The sequence below is a fragment of the Aedes albopictus genome, chromosome 3, assembly GCF_035046485.1.
Source record: "Aedes albopictus strain Foshan chromosome 3, AalbF5, whole genome shotgun sequence".
NCBI lineage: Eukaryota > Metazoa > Arthropoda > Insecta > Diptera > Culicidae > Aedes > Aedes albopictus.
The window spans coordinates 343,915,853-343,934,444 of record NC_085138.1 but is presented as its reverse complement, the minus strand read 5'-3'; the positions used below and the strand labels follow the sequence as shown (position 1 = coordinate 343,934,444).

Genomic DNA, 18,592 nt, shown 5'->3' with positions numbered 1-18,592 from the left:
ATATATATATATATATATATATATTTATCTGTGTTAACGAGATTTTTAGCCCTAGGCTAGTTCATCTCGGGACCCACGCTTTACTTCCCTTCCGAATGAAGAACTCACATTTTTTTTTGCGAGTTTGTCGGGAGTGGGATTCGATCCCAGGTCCTCGGCGTGTTAGTCAAGTGTTCTAACCATCCCACCAGGTCCGCTCTTCCATTTTACAAATAATGAAGCATTACAAATGCATGAAAGATATATCATCTAATAATGGAACACTACAAATGCGTAAGAAACTAAGCCATTACGTCACACACAACATAAATTTTGCACGGTTACCCTAGCGGATATTAATTCCAATGACATGATGACGAGGTTTGCATTTACTACTATTATGTTGAAACTCATATGAAAAATTTCCAGTTGGAAGAATATTTAAAATTTCGAATAGAAACTGGCGGTACCACATTGTGAAAACTTGTAATCCCAAGAACTCTTTCAGGTATAGGAATTCCTTCAGAGATTTGTAAAGGAATTTACTTAGAAATCCATCCAGAATTCATTCCGAATTTCTATTGAGAATCCCTCCAGAAAATTTATCCAAGATTCTTCCTTGAATTGATTCCAGGATTTCTGTGAATTTATCGAAGGTTTGTTTCCTGGAGATTTCCCGATGTTTTTTTTATTCCTTCACAAGTTTTCCTAAAATTCCATTCCGAGGTTTCTCCGTATTGGTTGCCAGAGTTCCTTCCAAAATGTTCCCTATGATCCTCACAGGGTTTGTGCCGAAGTACCTCCCGAAATTTCTTCCAGAAGTTTTTTTCGATATTCTTTCGGAGTTTCGCGCTGGATTCCTTCCGAAGAACCTTCCAGAGTTTATCCAAAGTTTCTTCATGAATATCGCTTAATAGTTTTCTGGGAGGGGTTTTCAACAGTTTTTCCGGAATTTAACGAAGATTTCTGCCGATTTGTTTCTTCAAGGATTTCTTCCCTTAAGTTTTGCGATATTTCTCCTTAAATTCCTCGTAGGATTTCTCCCGTGATTACTCCCAGATTTGTTTTCCTACATGTCCCAAGCTTTTCAACGGATTTTTCGAACGTTTCTCTCCAAATGTCTCCAATAGGTCTTCCAGGAGTTTCTCGCAAAATTTCACCTAGGCACGATATTTATTCGGGAATTCCTGACGATGTTACTCCAGAAGGTATTAGGAGAAAAACTCCTGGAATAATCCTTAGGGAGCAACTATTAGAAAAATAACCAGAAGGTTATTCTGGATATCTCGAGACAATTGCAGGTAGGGATGGTGGAAAAAATGCTGGGGTTTTTTTAAAAAATAACTCTGAAGGATGCTCGCAAGAAATGCAGGAAACAACTACGAAAAAAAACCTTTAAAACTTCTAAAAAAAACTCGCATGAAAAACTCCATGAGAGATATCAGCAATAGTTCCTGTAGAAATACCAAAAGAAATGCCAATCACAAATCTTGGGAGAAAGTTCGAAAGAAATCTCACACGAAACTGCTAGAGAAACCTCGCGAGAAGCCTCAGAGTAACTTCAATAGGAAACTCTAGGAGGAATCCCGGGAAAACCCCCGAAAAAAACTCTTAGGAAAAATTCCGTGACAACATCAGAGAAATATTCAGAAAAAATATTGTGAAGATCCCAGGATAAATTCTAGGAGAGTTATCTTCTAGAAAAACGATTTCTCTGGATAAATTTCTGGTGCAAAATCTGCAAGGGACTGTGAGAGCAATAGCAGAAAGATCTGTGGATGAAAGTCTGTGAAAAAATCTACAGGATCCTCGTGAAAAATGTGAAATTCAGCAATCCTGGAAGATTTTCAAGAAGGAATGCCGGACAAACATGCTAGTATCATGGATAAATGCCGGATAAAAATCCTAGTATTAGAAATAGAGTGACAACAAAACGGAAGCAGACGGAGATATCTCTGAAGAAGTTCCAGGAAGAAACGGAATTATTGTAGAAGTTTTTAGGGGTGAAATTTATGGATGGATTTTAACTGCAATGGTTCTACTTGATCAGAATTACGTTATTGTCTCATTTTAGTTCATTTTTTGTCAAGCATAAGGATCGACAACATGACGTCACTACCATTTCCTATTTTCTATATTTCTCGGAAAGATAGGTACACAAGCCCTAGAGTCTAATTCTATCCTGCCGGGGTGGAAAACTAGTCAAGGGCGACTTTATAGCGCATCTCTTTAATGATAATGATGATTCTATGCTGTGCGGTTCTGTGCTGCTCGATAGTGCTACGAACCTTGATAGCAGTATATTGAACAGGCAGAACAGAGGGTTGCCCTATTCTTACACTTTTCCCCAATAACAGTAGACGACTGACTCACGAAAGAGTGTAGCTAGGTTTTCGAATAGAGGGAACTTTTAACGGAGGAAAAGCTGTTTGAAAAAAATAATAACAAGTTCCACGAAGACTTTCTTAAAAATTAAGCTAGTCATTTTTCAAACTTCCAAAATCCTTGACATATTGTTACATGTAAGCTCCTTAAACATCATGAAGGGATCTTTCATTTCTATAGAAGCTCCATGTTGGATCGCTTTATCGTCCATATACACAACAGACACGTGTTCGATCGAAATATTGAAATTAAAATTGCGAAAAAAAATCCACGTGATCCGGATGGGAATCGAACCAACAACTCCTAATTCACCAGACGGGTGCTTCTTATTCCTCCATGCTACGCAGTTGCTTGGCTGTCTCCCTCATCTGTTGGCGTTGGATAGAGCCCGATTTCACCTATCGCACATAGTTAGCTTCTTTAGGCGGAATAAAATTCATGAATAGCAATTTAAAGATTCTTCTAGATTTCATGCTAAGATTCAACCAAGAATTCTTAAATTGATTCTTATCTGAATTATTGTAAGATTCCCTCAGTATTTCATCTTGAAATTTCTTTATTGATTTCCAGAAATTAATTTCCTCTAAGAATTATTACAAAAGTTCTCTCAGGAATTCGTCTAGAGATTTCACCGCGGAGTCCTATAAAGATTCAACCCGAAATTTCGGCGAGAATTCCTCCATGAATGCTTTTAGGAATTTCTCCAGAAATCTGTCCAGAAAACTCATCCGGAGTTCCAAGAATTCCACCTCAACTTTCATAATTCTTACAAAAATTCTTCATCTATTGCTAAAAATGTGAGTTCTTCATTCGGAAGGGAAGTAAAGCGTGGGTCCCGAGATGAACTAGCCTAGGGCTAAAAATCTCGTTAACACAGATAAATATATATATATATATATATATATATATATATATATATATATATATATATATATATATATATATATATATATATATATATATATATATTATATATTATATATTATATATATATATATATATATATATATATATATATATATATATATATATATATATATTGTAAAATTTATCCAGCGACTCCTCCAGAGATTTCTTTACGATTCCACCATCAGCTCCTGTTGAGTTGCTTCTAGAATTTCTTCTGGAAATACTTCTAGGAACTCTTCCAGAGATTCTTCCAAGAAGTCTACCAATTTCCTTTAACAAATGCTTCAAAAATCTTCCTTTTTTAATGGGTTTTCAGTTGGAGCTGCGTGACAAATGCTTCAAAAATCTTCCTGAAACTAAATCAGAGATTCTTCCAGAAATCCTCCCAGATATCCCTCCAGAAATTGATTTTTCTGATGATTCATCTAAAGAAGCGACATCATGAAATGAGCAGAATGATAATCCGGCAAACAACCTGGCGGGTCCGATCGTTTTTGATTTCTTCATCTCCTTTGCCACTTTGGTCTTTGTTGCATTGACCGAAACAAGTACCTAAAGGACCGTGTAAAACAGAGTCTGGTAACTCGAGAAGCAAGGTTGAATTTCTTCTCCGTTGTTCCTTTTCATTCCATTCAATCAGTTTTATTCGCTCGCTACATTCTACACTGATGTTCTGCGGGGGGATCCAGTCAAAAACGTCAAACAAAAAAAAAGTTGATTTGTACAGGTATTTTTGCTCGCAACGCAACGCAACGTAGCAAATTGCGCGATGGGAAATATGCAAATGAGTTTAAAACCACCCAGACCCCGGAATCGGATTGCATCGGATTGCTCTTTTTGGATTCCCTGCTGGGATTCTCTGTCTCACAACATTTGAAACCCCGTCGTCGAGTCGAAATCAATCTCGCTAATGACACGTTTTAAAAGCGATGACAATAATCTCTGGGATAGGATTGCATTTCCCAGTCGGATATAACCTCCGAAGGTGACATTCCATCGGGCGCGGAAGTTTGGGACAAAAGTCACGGAACAGAGCGACCTCTGTTCCGGTTTTCCTCTTTGGTCCTCTACTACTACTGCAGCGGCAACGTTGCATCGTCTCGTAGTTTTTAATTATGATAAGAGCACATACATCGTTTATGTTCTTCCCAGAATAGACCGGTCCCGTGAGATCTTCTAACAATCATTTTATTTTTTTTTTCAAAAATAAAATCTTTCTAGATACTTTTTAAAAATTTTATGCAATTTATGCTATTTATATGTGCTCTGCACTATATTTAGAAATCATATATTTTTTTTTGTCTGTATTAACCCTAGGCTAGTTCATCTCGGGACCCACGCTTTACTTCCCTTCCGAAGGAAGAACCCACATTTTGTGAGTATGTCGGGAGTGGGATTCGATCCCAGGTCCTCGGCGTGATAGTCTTGTGTTCTAACCACCACACCAGGTCCGCTCCACAATCATATAAACTTTACGATAAAAAAAGTTTATTTCTGGAGATTTTCGCATATATTTCGTACAAGTGGTGAAAAATAAAAAAAAAGGAAAAAAAATCCACAATTTCATTTTAAGAATTCTCGCGTTTAGTATCATACAGGCGTATCTACAATGATCGATTTCTCTTCATCGACTTTCTCTTTGGATTATTCCGGGAAATACGACCGATATTCGGATGATCTCTCGGTACGTTTCGGTAAAGGACGACTAGGACTACCATCTAAAACAACAAAAACAACCAAAAAACGATTTACCAGTCAAGTTATTGACCAAAGAGAAAATCGATGAAGAGAAATCGATCATTGTAGATACGCCCGTATGATACTAAGCGCGAGAATTAAAAAAAAAAGATTTTGAACAGGCCCCTGGCATCAATGAAATTTATCGTAGCCAACATCTAACTGCCTTATACTCATATTCGTGCAAATTAAACGAGCGTGTAATCAACAAACGCAGCTTTTGTTTGATGTTGTGAGCCACACACGAAATCACATTCACAATGCGTGTTTGTTGGGTTGCTTTATTCAACTAATCGCATGCTCCTCTTACCGTATATTAATATTAAAGCGAGTTTGAAGTGTTTTGTAATCATAAGCGGTGGAAAAATGATTCCAAAAACTGATCAACAAACCAAAATAAACGTTAAACAAAAAATTGTTGATGTTTTCGCATTTGACAGTGGGCGCTATTTATTAGCGCCCAGGACATCCTGTCTACCATGATTCCAATGCATTGATATAGGCCGTGTCAGGGGCCTGATTTTGAACCACTTTTGCGATTTTTTTTGCAAAAACAGCATTTTTTGAAAATGAACTTTTCAATCTAAAACTTTATTATAGTCTTTTTAAGTATGGTCTAGATATTTTAGAAAAGTTTTTAAAATTTTATAATTTTCTTACAAATTCTTAATTTTATCGCTGGCACATTGAGCATCTCTAGAAATGAAGTTCATTTTCAAAGTAGGGATGATCAATTTATAGTGTTTTCGTATGAGGAGTAATAAATGTAAAATGAAAGTCGTTTTTTTTTTCAATTTCTAAGAAAATCATGAGCGGGTGTAGCAAATATCTGCAAGCGTCAAAAATCATTTTTAGGAAGATTAAAAGTTAGACCTCCCGAGAACTGTCTAGTCCACATTCCAAGCAGACAATACCCTCTATCATGGGAATTTTATTCCTGCTAGTCTCCCCTACCTTTTTTCGTCACCAGCAAAAGACACAGTCTGTTATCATTCTCCCTCATCCTTATTCAGATCATTCCCCTCCACCATAAAAAAAAAACAGTATTTAAGCAATTGTTATGTAGGTAGATACGGTACTTACCCTCGGGCAGGGCTTTCAGGTTGACCTGTTGCATTTCCGAGTGGCGGGCCCACACGATTTTGCCACCGTTGACGTCCATCGACATGGCCGGTTCCTCCCGGCCGACCTTGATGATGATGGAACCCTCGTCGTAGCTGTTTTTGTAGGAAGAGAGCAGGAAGTGAAAGGGGATATAATACCGAAGATTGTTAGAATGTTTAGAGGGTTGCAGTAACACTAGCGTTTAAATAAAGATTGGATACGCAGAAAAAGCGCAAGCTCTTTGATGCACTTCAGTTCATGATAGTTTTTTATGAAGTTGTATAACAGGGTTATAAAATTTCTTGAATATTGGTGAGCTCGTTTCATTTCGTTTTCATTTTATGCATGTATTAATTTTGAAGTTTTGTACACGTTATGCAGTAATCTCAGCATAGTTTGCTCGAATTATCTAACAAAAATGTATTGGTGAGCTCGTTCCATTTAATTTATTTTTATGCATGTATAAAATTATCTGTTTTAGAGAATTTTCAGAGTATATATAAGAAATATGAGCGAAAGCTCTGAGAAATACAGTCATAGTTTCCTCAGGACTGTATAGAGGAGAGTTCTCTAAACAGTTTATATAAGATGTTGTTTAAGAGAGATTCGAAGCAGAAACAAATAATGATACCAGACATTTTTACTAAAATGAAATCATTACCTGTTTCGTTTTAAATGAACTCTTGGTTGACTCTCCTATGTGATATTTTATTACAGTTCATCAGACAGTTATGGACTTATCAACCGATGAACCGAATTCATCGCGGTCCGAGAATTTTGACACTAGAGCGGGGTCTGTTCCAATCAGAATTGGACAATTCTGAAACGGAAACGGCCCCGCTCTAGTGTCAAAATTCTCGGACCGCGATGAATTCGGTTCATCGGTGGATAAGCCCATAGACGAGTGCACCGATGAACTGCATTCATCGCGGTCCGAGAATTTTGACACTAGAGCGGGGCCATTCCCAATCTGAATCGTTAAATTCTGATTGGAAATCGTTCAATTCTGAATGGAAACGGCCCCGCCAGTCCATGTTGAACATTTCTAGAAATGAACATTTCAATTTAAATAAAAAGTTTATTGCCAGAGACATTCAATGGACTTATCCACTGATGAACCAAATTCACTCGGTTCGAGAATTTTGACACCAGAGCAGGGTAGTTTGCAATCAGAATATACTAGATGAGCTGGTTCACCGTAAATGAGGATGAAGCAATAGACGAGTGCACCGCCCGCTGAAAATTCACTCGGGCCGCGAATTTTGACACCACAGCGGGGTCGACTCTCAACAACTTCTACCCAGCTGAAAATTTGTTTAATTTATTGCATATAGTTTTCGCGATGAAGTTGTAAAAATATGGGCTAGGGCATTAACTACATGCATAAGCATCAGTTTAAAAGAAAATTCATGTAGGAAATCGAAGAAAAAAATTATTAGCGCATTTTGGTGATGCATCTCTGAGTAGAAGTTGTTGAGAGTCGACCCCGCTGTGCTGTCAAAAAAATTCAGGCTCAGTGAACTCAATGTTCATCGGTGCACTCGTCTATTGTCACTTTTTCATTTTTTTTATATACAAAATTTATTTTTATCGGCATTAAATTCATCCATATTCATTCAATTTCTCTAGCCTATGGACTTATCCACCGATGAATCGAATTCGCCGCGGTCCGAGAATTTTTACACTAGGGCGGGGCCGTTTCCAATCAGAATTAAATGATTTCCAATCAGAATTGAACTATTCTGATTGGGAAGCGACTCCGCCCTAGTGTCAAAATTCTCGGATCACGATGAATTCAGTTCATCGGTACACTCTTCTATTGGAAGGTTCTGATTTCATTGCAGAAGAAACAGCATGAATTTGGATGAATTTATCGTTGGAAAAAGTAGATTTTCTATAGAGGAGCACTAAATTAAAATCCACTTTTTCTCCCGCAAGCTCAAATAAACGAAAAATCAATTTGACGTTTGGTTCATCGTAGGTGAACCACTTCCTCTGGCCTGAGGAAAATCTACTTCTCTTAGCAATGAGTGCATCCTCATTTATGGACTTATCCATCGATGAATTGAATTCATCGCGGTCCGAGAATTTTGACACTAGAGCGGGGCCATTCCCAATCAGAGTATCTTCAATTCTGATTGGAAATCGTTCAATTCTGATTGGAAGCGGCCCCGCTCTAGTGTCGAAATTCTCGAACCGCGATGAATTCTGTTCATCGGTGGATAAGTCCATGCTGGATGAACCACTTTCTCTAAAATAGAGATAGACTTATCCATTGGTAAATTGAATCCACTCGGACCGAAAATTTTGAATTAAAAGCGGCACTGGCAGCTAAAGAAGCGTGTCCCGTACTAGTATCAAAAGCCTTGGACCGAGTGAACTCAGTCCACCGGTGGATAGTCCATGAACTTATTCACTGATGAACCGAATTTCCATTTCCAATCTAAGAAAATTCTTCTAATTCTGATTGCAATTGGTCCGCTCTAATAGACGAGTGCACTGATGAACTAAATTCATCGCGGTTCGAGAGTTGACACTAGAGCAGGGCCGCTTCCAATCAGAAGTGCACGATTTTCAATCAGAATTGAACAATTCTGATTGAGAATGGCCCCGCTTTAGTGTCAAAATTCTCAGACCGCGATGAATTCAGTTCATTGGTGCACTCGTCTATGGACTTATCCACCGATGAACCGAATTCATTGCGGTCCGAGAATTTTGACACTAGAGCGGGGCCGTTTCCAATCAGAATTGAACGATTCTGATTGGAACAGACCCCGCTCTAGTGTCAAAATTCTCGGACCGCGGTGAATTCGGTTCATCGGTGGATAAGTCCATGTCAACATTCTAGAACCGAGTAAATTCTGTTTACCGTTGGATAAATCCTTAGGGGAGTTCCCCTGGATGAATCAAACGTTTCTAATCAGAATTCTGATTGGAAATGGCTCCGCTCTAGTGTTAAAATTCTTGGACTGAGTGAATTCGGTTCACCAGTGGATAAGTCCAACTAGGATGTTCATTTTCCATGAACACGGCAAAATAATGAAGAATTGGGTCAGAATCCTGAGCAGAATTGGGCTCAAAATTCAGAGCAGAATAAGCTCGGAATCTTGAGCACAAATGGGTCTAAATAACCCTGAATTTTGAGCAGAATTTCCTCAGAATTTTAAGCAAAATCGGCTCAGAATTCTGAGCAGCAGCAGATCAGAATCTTGAGCAGAATTAGCTCAGAATTCGTTCTGAATCCTGGAAAGGATTGGGTCGAAATCCTCAGCAGAACTGGCTCAGAATCCGGAACAAAATTGGCTCAAAAACCGGAGTAAAATTGGCTCAAAATCAAGAGCAGAATTGGCTCAGAATCTTGAGCAGAATCTAATCAGAATCTTCAGAAAAATTGGCTCAGAACCCGAAGCAGAATTGGAAGAGAATCCGGAGCAGAATTGGCTCAGAAACCTGAGCAGAATTGGCTCAGAATCAAGAGCAAAATTGGCTCAGATACCGGAACAGAATTGGCTTAGAATCCGGAGCAGAATTGGCTCAGAATCCGGAGATAAATTGGCTCAGAATCCGGAGCAAAATTGGATCAAAATCCAGAGCAAAATTGGCTCAGAAACCGAAGCAGAATTGGCTCAAAATCCAGACCAAAATTGGCTCAGAAACCGAAGCATAATTGACTCAGAATCCAGAGCAAAATTGGCTCAGAAACCAGAGCAAAATTGGCTCAGAAACCGGAGCAGAATTGGCTCAGAATCCGGAGCAAAATTGGCTCAGAAACCGGAGCAGAATAGGCTCAGAATCCAGAGCAAAATTGGCTCAGAAACCGGAGCAGAATTGGCTCAGAATCCGGAGCAAAATTGGCTCAGAAACCGGAGCAGAATAGGCTCAGAATCCAGAGCAAAATTGGCTCAGAAACCGGAGCAGAATTGGCTCAGAATCCGGAGCAAAATTGGCTCAGAAACCGGAGCAAAGTTGGCTCAGAATCCAGAGCAAAATTGACTCAGAATCCAGAGCAATATTGGCTCAGAATCCGGAGCAAAATTGGCTCAGAATCCGGAACAAAATTGGCTCAGAATCCGGAGCAAAATTGGCTCAGAATCCAGAGCAATATTGGCTCAGAATCCGGAGCAAAATTGGCTTAGAAAACGGAGCAGAATTAGCTCAGAATCCAGAGCAATATTGGCTCAGAATCCGGAGCAAAATTGGCTCAGAAACCGGAGCAAAGTTGGCTCAGAATCCAGAGCAAAATTGGCTCAGAATCCAGAGCAATATTGGCTCAGAATCCAGAGCGAAATTGGCTCAGAATCCGGAACAAAATTGGCTCAGAATCCAGAACAAAATTGGTTCAGAATCCGGGGCAAAATTGGCTCAGAATCCAGAGCAATATTGGCTCAGAATCCGGAGAAAAATTGGCTCAGAAACCGAAACAGAATTGGCTCATAATCCGGAGCAAAATTGGCTTAGAAAACGGAGCAGAATTGGCTCAGAATCCAGAGCAAAATTGGCTCAGAAACCGGAGCAGAATTGGCTCAGAATCCTGAGCAATATTGGCTCAGAATCCGGAGCAAAATTGGCTCAGAAACCGGAGCAAAGTTGGCTCAGAATCCAGAGCAAAACTGGCTCAGAATCCAGAGCAATATTGGCTCAGAATCCGGAGCAAGGTTGGCTCAGAATCAAGAGCATTATTGGCTCAGAATCCGGAGCAAAATTGGCTCAGAATCCGGAGCAAAGTTGGCTCAGAATCCAGAGCAAAATTGGCTCAGAATCCAGAGCAATATTGGCTCAGAATCCGGAGCAAGGTTGGCTCAGAATCCGGAGCAAAATTGGCTCAGAATCCGGAACAAAATTGGCTCAGAATCCGGAACGAAATTGGCTCAGAATCCGGAGCAAAATTGGCTCAGAATCCGGTGCAAAATTGGCTCAGAATCCAGAGCAATATTGGCTCAGAATACGGAGCAAAATTGGCTCAGAAACCGAAGCAGAATTGGCTCAGAATCCAGAGCAATATTGGCTCAGAATCCGGAGCAAAATTGGCTCAGAAACCGGAGCAAAGTTGGCTCAGAATCCAGAGCAAAATTGACTCAGAATCCAAAGCTATATTGGCTCAGAATCCGCAGCAAAATTGGCTCAGAATCCGGAACAAAATTGGCTCAGAATCCGGAGCAAAATTGGCTCAGAATCCAGAGCAATATTGGTTCAGAAACCAGAGCAGAATTGGCTCAGAAACCGGAGTAAAATTGGCTCTGAATTCGGAGCAAAATTGGCTCAGATACCGGAACAGAATTGGCTCAGAATCCAGAACAAAATTGCCTCAAAAACCGAAGCAGAATTGGTTCAGAATCTGGAGCAAAATTGACTCAGAAACCTGAGCAGAATTGGCTCAGAATCCGGAGAAATATTGGCTCAGAAACCTGAGCAGAATTGGCTCAGAATCCAGAACAAAATTGCCTCAGAATTCAGAACAAAATTGCCTCAGAAACCGGAGCAAAATTGACTCAGATACCGGAGCAGAATTTGCTCAGAATCCGGAGCGAAATTGGCTCAGAAACTTGAGCAGAATTGGCTCAGGATCCAAAGCAAAATTGGCTCAGAAACCAGAGCTGCATTGGCTCAGAATCCAGAACAAAATTGGCTCAGAAACCGGAGCAGAATTGGCTCAGAATCCAGAGCAAAGTTGGCTCAGAATCCAGAACAAAATTGGCTAAACCGGAGCAGAATTGGCTCAAAATCCAGAGCAAAATTGACTCAGAAACCAGAGCAGAATTGGCTCAGAATTCAGAGCAAAATTGGCTCAGAATCCTGAGCAAAATTGGCTCAGAAACCGGAGTAGAATTGGCTCAGAATCCAGAGTAAAATTGGCTCAGATACCGAAGCAGAATTGGCTCAAAATCCAGACCAAAATTGGCTCAGAAACCGAAGCATAATTGACTCAGAATCCAGAGCAAAATTGGCTCAGAAACCAGAGCAAAATTGGCTCAGAAACCGGAGCAGAATTGGCTCAGAATCCGGAGCAAAATTGGCTCAGAAACCGGAGCAGAATAGGCTCAGAATCCAGAGCAAAATTGGCTCAGAAACCGGAGCAGAATTGGCTCAGAATCCATAGCAATATTGGCTCAGAATCCGGAGCAAAATTGGCTCAGAAACCGGAGCAAAGTTGGCTCAGAATCCAGAGCAAAATTGACTCAGAATCCAGAGCAATATTGGCTCAGAATCCGGAGCAAAATTGGCTCAGAATCCGGAACAAAATTGGCTCAGAATCCGGAGCAAAATTGGCTCAGAATCCAGAGCAATATTGGCTCAGAATCCGGAGCAAAATTGGCTTAGAAAACGAAGCAGAATTGGCTCAGAATCCAGAGCAATATTGGCTCAGAATCCGGAGCAAAATTGGCTCAGAAACCGGAGCAAAGTTGGCTCAGAATCCAGAGCAAAATTGGCTCAGAATCCAGAGCAATATTGGCTCAGAATCCAGAGCGAAATTGGCTCAGAATCCGGAACAAAATTGGCTCAGAATCCGAAACAAAATTGGTTCAGAATCCGGGGCAAAATTGGCTCAGAATCCAGAGCAATATTGGCCTAGAATCCGGAGCAAAATTGGCTCAGAAACCGAAACAGAATTGGCTCAGAATCCGGAGCAAAATTGGCTTAGAAAACGGAGCAGAATTGGCTCAGAATCCAGAGCAAAATTGGCTCAGAAACCGGAGCAGAATTGGCTCAGAATCCTGAGCAATATTGGCTCAGAATCCGGAGCAAAATTGGCTCAGAAACCGGAGCAAAGTTGGCTCAGAATCCAGAGCAAAACTGGCTCAGAATCCAGAGCAATATTGGCTCAGAATCCGGAGCAAGGTTGGCTCAGAATCAAGAGCAATATTGGCTCAGAATCCGGAGCAAAATTGGCTCAGAATCCGGAGCAAAGTTGGCTCAGAATCCAGAGCAAAATTGGCTCAGAATCCAGAGCAATATTGGCTCAGAATCCGGAGCAAGGTTGGCTCAGAATCCAGAGCAAAATTGGCTCAGAATCCGGAACAAAATTGGCTCAGAATCCGGAACGAAATTGGCTCAGAATCCGGAGCAAAACTGGCTCAGAATCCGTAGCAAAATTGGCTCAGAATCCAGAGCAATATTGGCTCAGAATACGGAGCAAAATTGGCTCAGAAACCGGAGCAGAATTGGCTCAGAATCCAGAGCAATATTGGCTCAGAATCCGGAGCAAAATTGGCTCAGAATCCAGAGCAATATTGGTTCAGAAACCAGAGCAGAATTGGCTCAGAAACCGGAGTAAAATTGGCTCTGAATTCGGAGCAAAATTGGCTCAGATACCGGAACAGAATTTGCTCAGAATCCAGAATAAAATTGCCTCAAAAACCGGAGCAGAATTGGTTCAGAATCTGGAGCAAAATTGACTCAGAAACCTGAGCAGAATTGGCTCAGAATCCGGAGAAATATTGGCTCAGAAACCTGAGCAGAATTGGCTCAGAATCCAGAACAAAATTGCCTCAGAATTCAGAACAAAATTGCCTCAGAAACCGGAGCAAAATTGACTCAGAAACCTGAGCAGAATTGGCTCAGAATCCGGAGAAATATTGGCTCAGAAACCTGAGCAGAATTGGCTCAGAATCCAGAACAAAATTGCCTCAGAATTCAGAACAAAATTGCCTCAGAAACCGGAGCAAAATTGACTCAGATACCGGAGCAGAATTTGCTCAGAAACCAGAGCTGCATTGGCTTAGAATCCAGAACAAAATTGGCTCAGAAACCGGAGCAGAATTGGCTCAGAATCCAGAGCAAAGTTGGCTCAGAATCCAGAACAAAATTGGCTAAACCGGAGCAGAATTGGCTCAAAATCCAGAGCAAAATTGACTCAGAAACCAGAGCAGAATTGGCTCAGAATTCAGAGCAAAATTGGCTCAGAATCCGGAGCAAAATTGGCTCAGAAACTTGAGCAGAATTGGCTCAGAATCCTGAGCAAAATTGGCTCAGAAACCGGAGTAGAATTGGCTCAGAATCCAGAGTAAAATTGGCTCAGATACCGGAGCAAAATTGGTTCAGAATCCGGAGCAAAATTGGCTCAGAAACCGGAGCAAAATTGGCTTAGAATCCGGAGCAGAATTGGCTCAGAAACCGTAGCAGAATTGGCTCAGAATCCAGAGTAAAATTGGCTCAGAAACCAGAGCAGAATTGGCTCAGAATTCAGAGCAAAATTGGCTCAGAATCCGGAACAAAATTGGCTCAGAAACTTGAGCAGAATTGGCTCAGAATCCTGAGCAAAATTGACTCAGAAACCGTAGCAGAATTGGCTCAGAATCCAGAGCAAAATTGACTCAGAAACCAGAGCAGAATTGGCTCAGAATTGAGAGCAGAATAGGTTCAGAATCCTGAGCAAAATTGGCTCAGAAACCGGAGCAGAATTGGCTCAGAATCCAGAGCAAAATTGGCTCAGAATCCGTAGCAGAATTGGCTCAGAAACCTGAGCAGAATTGGCTCTGAAACCTGAGCAAAATTAGCCCAGAATCCGGGGCGAAATTGGCTCAGAATCTGGAGCAAAATTGGCTCAGAAACCGGAGCAGAATTAGCTCAGAAACCGGAGCAGAATTGGCTCAGAATCCGAAGCAGAATTGGCTTAGAATCCAGAGCAAAATTGGCTCAGAATCCCAAGCAGGATTTAATCAGAATCTTCTCTTAGAATCCGGAGCAAAATTGGCCCAGAAACAGGAACAGAATTGGCTCAGAAACCGGAGCAGAATTGGCTCAGAATCCAGAGCAAAATTGGCTCAGAATCCGTAGCAGAATTGGCTCAGAAACCGGAGCAGAATTAGCTCAGAAACCGGAGCAGAATTGGCTCAGAATCCGAAGCAGAATTGGCTCTGAAACCTGAGCAAAATTGGCTTAGAATCCGGAGCGAAATTGGCTCAGAATCTGGAGCAAAATTGGCTCAGAAACCGGAGCAGAATTAGCTGAGAAACCGGAGCAGAATTGGCTCAGAATCCGAAGCAGAATTAGCTCAGAATCCAGAGCAAAATTGGCTCAGAATCCTAAGCAGGATTTAATCAGAATCTTCGAGAAAATTAGCTCAGAATCCCGAACAGAATTGGCTTAGAATCCGGAGCAAAATTGGCTGAGAATCCGGAGCAAAATTGGTTCAGAATCCGGAGCAAATTTGGCTCAGAAACCGGAGCATAATTGGCTCAGAATCCAGAGCAAAATTGGTTCAGAATCCGGAGCAAATTTGGCTCAGAAACCAGAGCAGGATTGGCTCAGAATGTAGAGCAAAATTGGCTTAGAATCCGAAGCAAAATTGGCTCAGAAACCAGAGCAGAATTGGCTCAGAATCCGGAGCAAAATTGGCTCAGAATCCGGAGCAAAAATGGCTCAGAATCCGGAGCAAAATTGGCTTAGAATCCGGAGCAGAATTGGCTCAGGATCCAGAAAAATTGACTCAGAAACCGGAGAAAAATTGGCTCAGAAACCGGAGCAGAATTGGCTCAGAAACCGGAGCAGAATTGGCTCAGAATCCGGAGCAACATTGGCTCAGAATCCGGAGCAAAATTGGCTTAGAATCCGGAGCAAAATTGGCTTACAATCCGTAGCAGAATTGGCTCAGAAACCGGAGCAGAATTAGCTCAGAATCCAGAGCAAAATTGGCTCAGAAACCGGAGCAAAATTGGCTTAGAATCCGGAGCAAAATTGGCTTACAATCCGTAGCAGAATTGGCTCAGAAACCGGAGCAGAATTGGCTCAGAAACCGGAGCAGAATTGGCTCAGAATCCGGAGCAACATTGGCTCAGAATCCGGAGCAAAATTGGCTTAGAATCCGGAGCAAAATTGGCTTACAATCCGTAGCAGAATTGGCTCAGAAACCGGAGCAGAATTGGCTCAGAATCCAGAGCAAAATTGGCTCAGAAACCGGAGCAGAATTGGCTCAGAATCCTGAGCAATATTGGCTCAGAATCCGGAGCAAAATTGGCTGAGAATCCGGAGCAAAATTGGCTTAGAAACCGGAGCACAATTGACTCAGAATCCAGAGCAAAATTGGTTCAGAATCCGGAGCAAATTTGGCTCAGAAACCAGAGCAGGATTGGCTCAGAATGTAGAGCAAAATTGGCTCAGAATCCGAAGCAAAATTGGCTCAGAAACCAGAGCAGAATTGGCTCAGAATCCGGAGCAAAACTGGCTCAGAATCCGGAGCAAAAATGGCTCAGAATCCGGAGCAAAATTGGCTTAGAATCCGGAGCAGAATTGGCTCAGGATCCAGAAAAATTGGCTCAGAAACCGGAGCAAAATTGGCTCAGAAACCGGAGCAGAATTGGCTCAGAAACCGGAGCAGAATTGGCTCAGAATCCGGAGCAAAATTGGCTTAGAATCCGGAGCAAAATTGGCTTAGAATCCGGAGCAGAATTGGCTCAGGATCCAGAAAAATTGGCTCAGAAACCGGAGCAAAATTGGCTCAGAAACCGGAGCAGAATTGGCTCAGAATCCGGAGCAGAATTGGCTCAGAATCCGGAGCAACATTGGCTCAGAATTCGGAGCAAAATTGGCTTAGAATCCGGAGCAGAATTGACTCAGGATCCAGAGTAAAATTGGCTCAGAAACCGGAGGAAAATTGGCTCAGAATCCGGAGCAAAATTGGCTCAGAAACCGAAGCAGAATTGGCTCAGAATCCGGAGCAAAATTGGCTGAGAAACCGGAGCAAAATTGGCTTAGAAACCAGAGCAGAATTGGCTCAAAATTCAGAGCAAAATTGGCTCAGCATCCATAGCGAAATTGGTTCAGAATCCGGAGCAAAATTGGCTCAGAATCCGTAGCGAAATTGGCTCAGAAACCGGAGCAAAATTTGCTCAAAATCCCGAGCAGAATTGGCTCAAAATCCAGAGCAGAATTGGTTCAGAATTCAGAACAAAATTGGCTCAGAATTCGGAGCATATTTTGATGAGAATCCTGAACAGAATTGGTTCAAAATTTAGAGCAAAATTGGCTCAACTTCCATTTGGCTGGATTCTTGAGCAAAACAAACTTTTAGTCGAAGAAGTACTTACAAAAATATAATAAAAAAGACAATTTAAAAGGTACTCACCCAAGCGCCACGTTGTTCGTTCCTCGCATGCAGGCAATGGTCCACACCCGCTCGAACCCATAATTCAACGACGTCTCCAACCGATAGGTTCCGGAATGCCAAATCCTTATAGTCCCATCCTCGGACCCCGTCAACACAATCGGCAACTCCGGATGGAACGACACCGCCGACACATTCTGTGCATGTCCCTCCAACGTCTGCACGCACGTTTTGTTCTGATAGTCCCAAATCTTGACCAGTCGGTCGTCCGCTCCGGAGATCAGATACGGCTTATCACCTCCATGATAATAATCCACACAATTCACACCCTTCTCGTGCCCCTCAAGCGTAAAGTTCGGAACATTCGATCCCAACTGCCACACCTTCACCGTACGATCCAGCGAAGCGCTGGCGAATGTGTTGTTGTCCTTCGGGTTGAACACGATCTGCATCACGTAGTGGGTGTGGCCCTCGAAGACCCGCTGCATGGACCACATCTTTTCCCAGTTCCACAGCTTGATCAGCATGTCGTCGCTGCTCGTCAGAATGAGGGGCTGTGTGGGGTGCACAGCAATGCACCGAACGTAATCTGTGTGTGCCTCGAACGAGTGGACCTTCTCCAGGGTGTTGTAGTTGAACACGCGGACCTGCATGTCGTCCGATCCGGTGATGATCCAGTTTTTGCGCGCTACGAAGCGGGCGCACCGGACCGGGATGTCGCACACCTCGAAGTCTTTGACCAGCTGTTGGTTTTCGTAGTTCATGACGTGCACGTGGCCGTTGTAGAGGGCGCACAGCATCCATGGTTCTGTGGGGTGCAGGTCCACCGATTTGACCCGATCCGAGCGGGACGTTAGCCGCCTCTTGATGTCAAGTCGCAGGGGCTGAATGAATTGGGAAGAATAATTGTTGAATACAATGCGAGAAAACTGTTTCAAAGTTCTAGAAGTGAGGCACGGATTGCGGTGGGTTGTGAGCCATGGTTACAGTAATACTAGTGCTGATAATGTTAATATGGTGTTTTCCCGTTCTAGATAAATCAATGAGGTAATCTAGTGTTTACGCAGGACGATGTTTCCATCAAGTCAAATAATTTACGCTTAATTGAAAATAAAGGTTTTTGTACTGGTGCCAGAACCTAGTAGAATAAAAAGCATTAATCCATCAGGACGCGTGCCGTTGTAAAAAGTACAAGTAAGATTGATTGGAGTCCTTACGCGAATCCCAGGAGGCACTTCTATAGGAGGACTTACTGGAGAAATTCCCGCAAAAACAACCCGAAGGAATTCTTGGATATATTCTAAGTAGAATTATTGGATTGATCATTACTAGAGGATTTCATGGAGAATGCTTAGGAAAATTCACGGAGAAACCACTAGTGAAATTCTTTTCAGAAATTCTATAAAGAATCCTTGGAAAAAGTCCCAGCGGAGTTCC

The 18,592-nt window shown here is 41.9% G+C and overlaps 1 protein-coding gene across 2 annotated transcripts in view; it reads right to left on the bottom strand.

Moving 5' to 3' along the window:
- The window catches only part of LOC109421953 (coatomer subunit beta'), a 77,637-nt gene that overhangs the window by 30,630 nt on the left and 28,415 nt on the right, over nucleotides 1-18,592 (bottom strand). For both annotated transcript variants that reach the window (XM_029865028.2, XM_062843158.1), the window contains exons 2-3: nucleotides 17,177-18,039; nucleotides 6,094-6,227 (exon numbers count right to left, since the gene is read on the bottom strand). In XM_029865028.2, coding sequence (XP_029720888.2) covers nucleotides 6,094-6,227; nucleotides 17,177-18,039 — 997 coding nt within the window. The remainder of the gene's footprint in view (nucleotides 1-6,093; nucleotides 6,228-17,176; nucleotides 18,040-18,592) is intronic.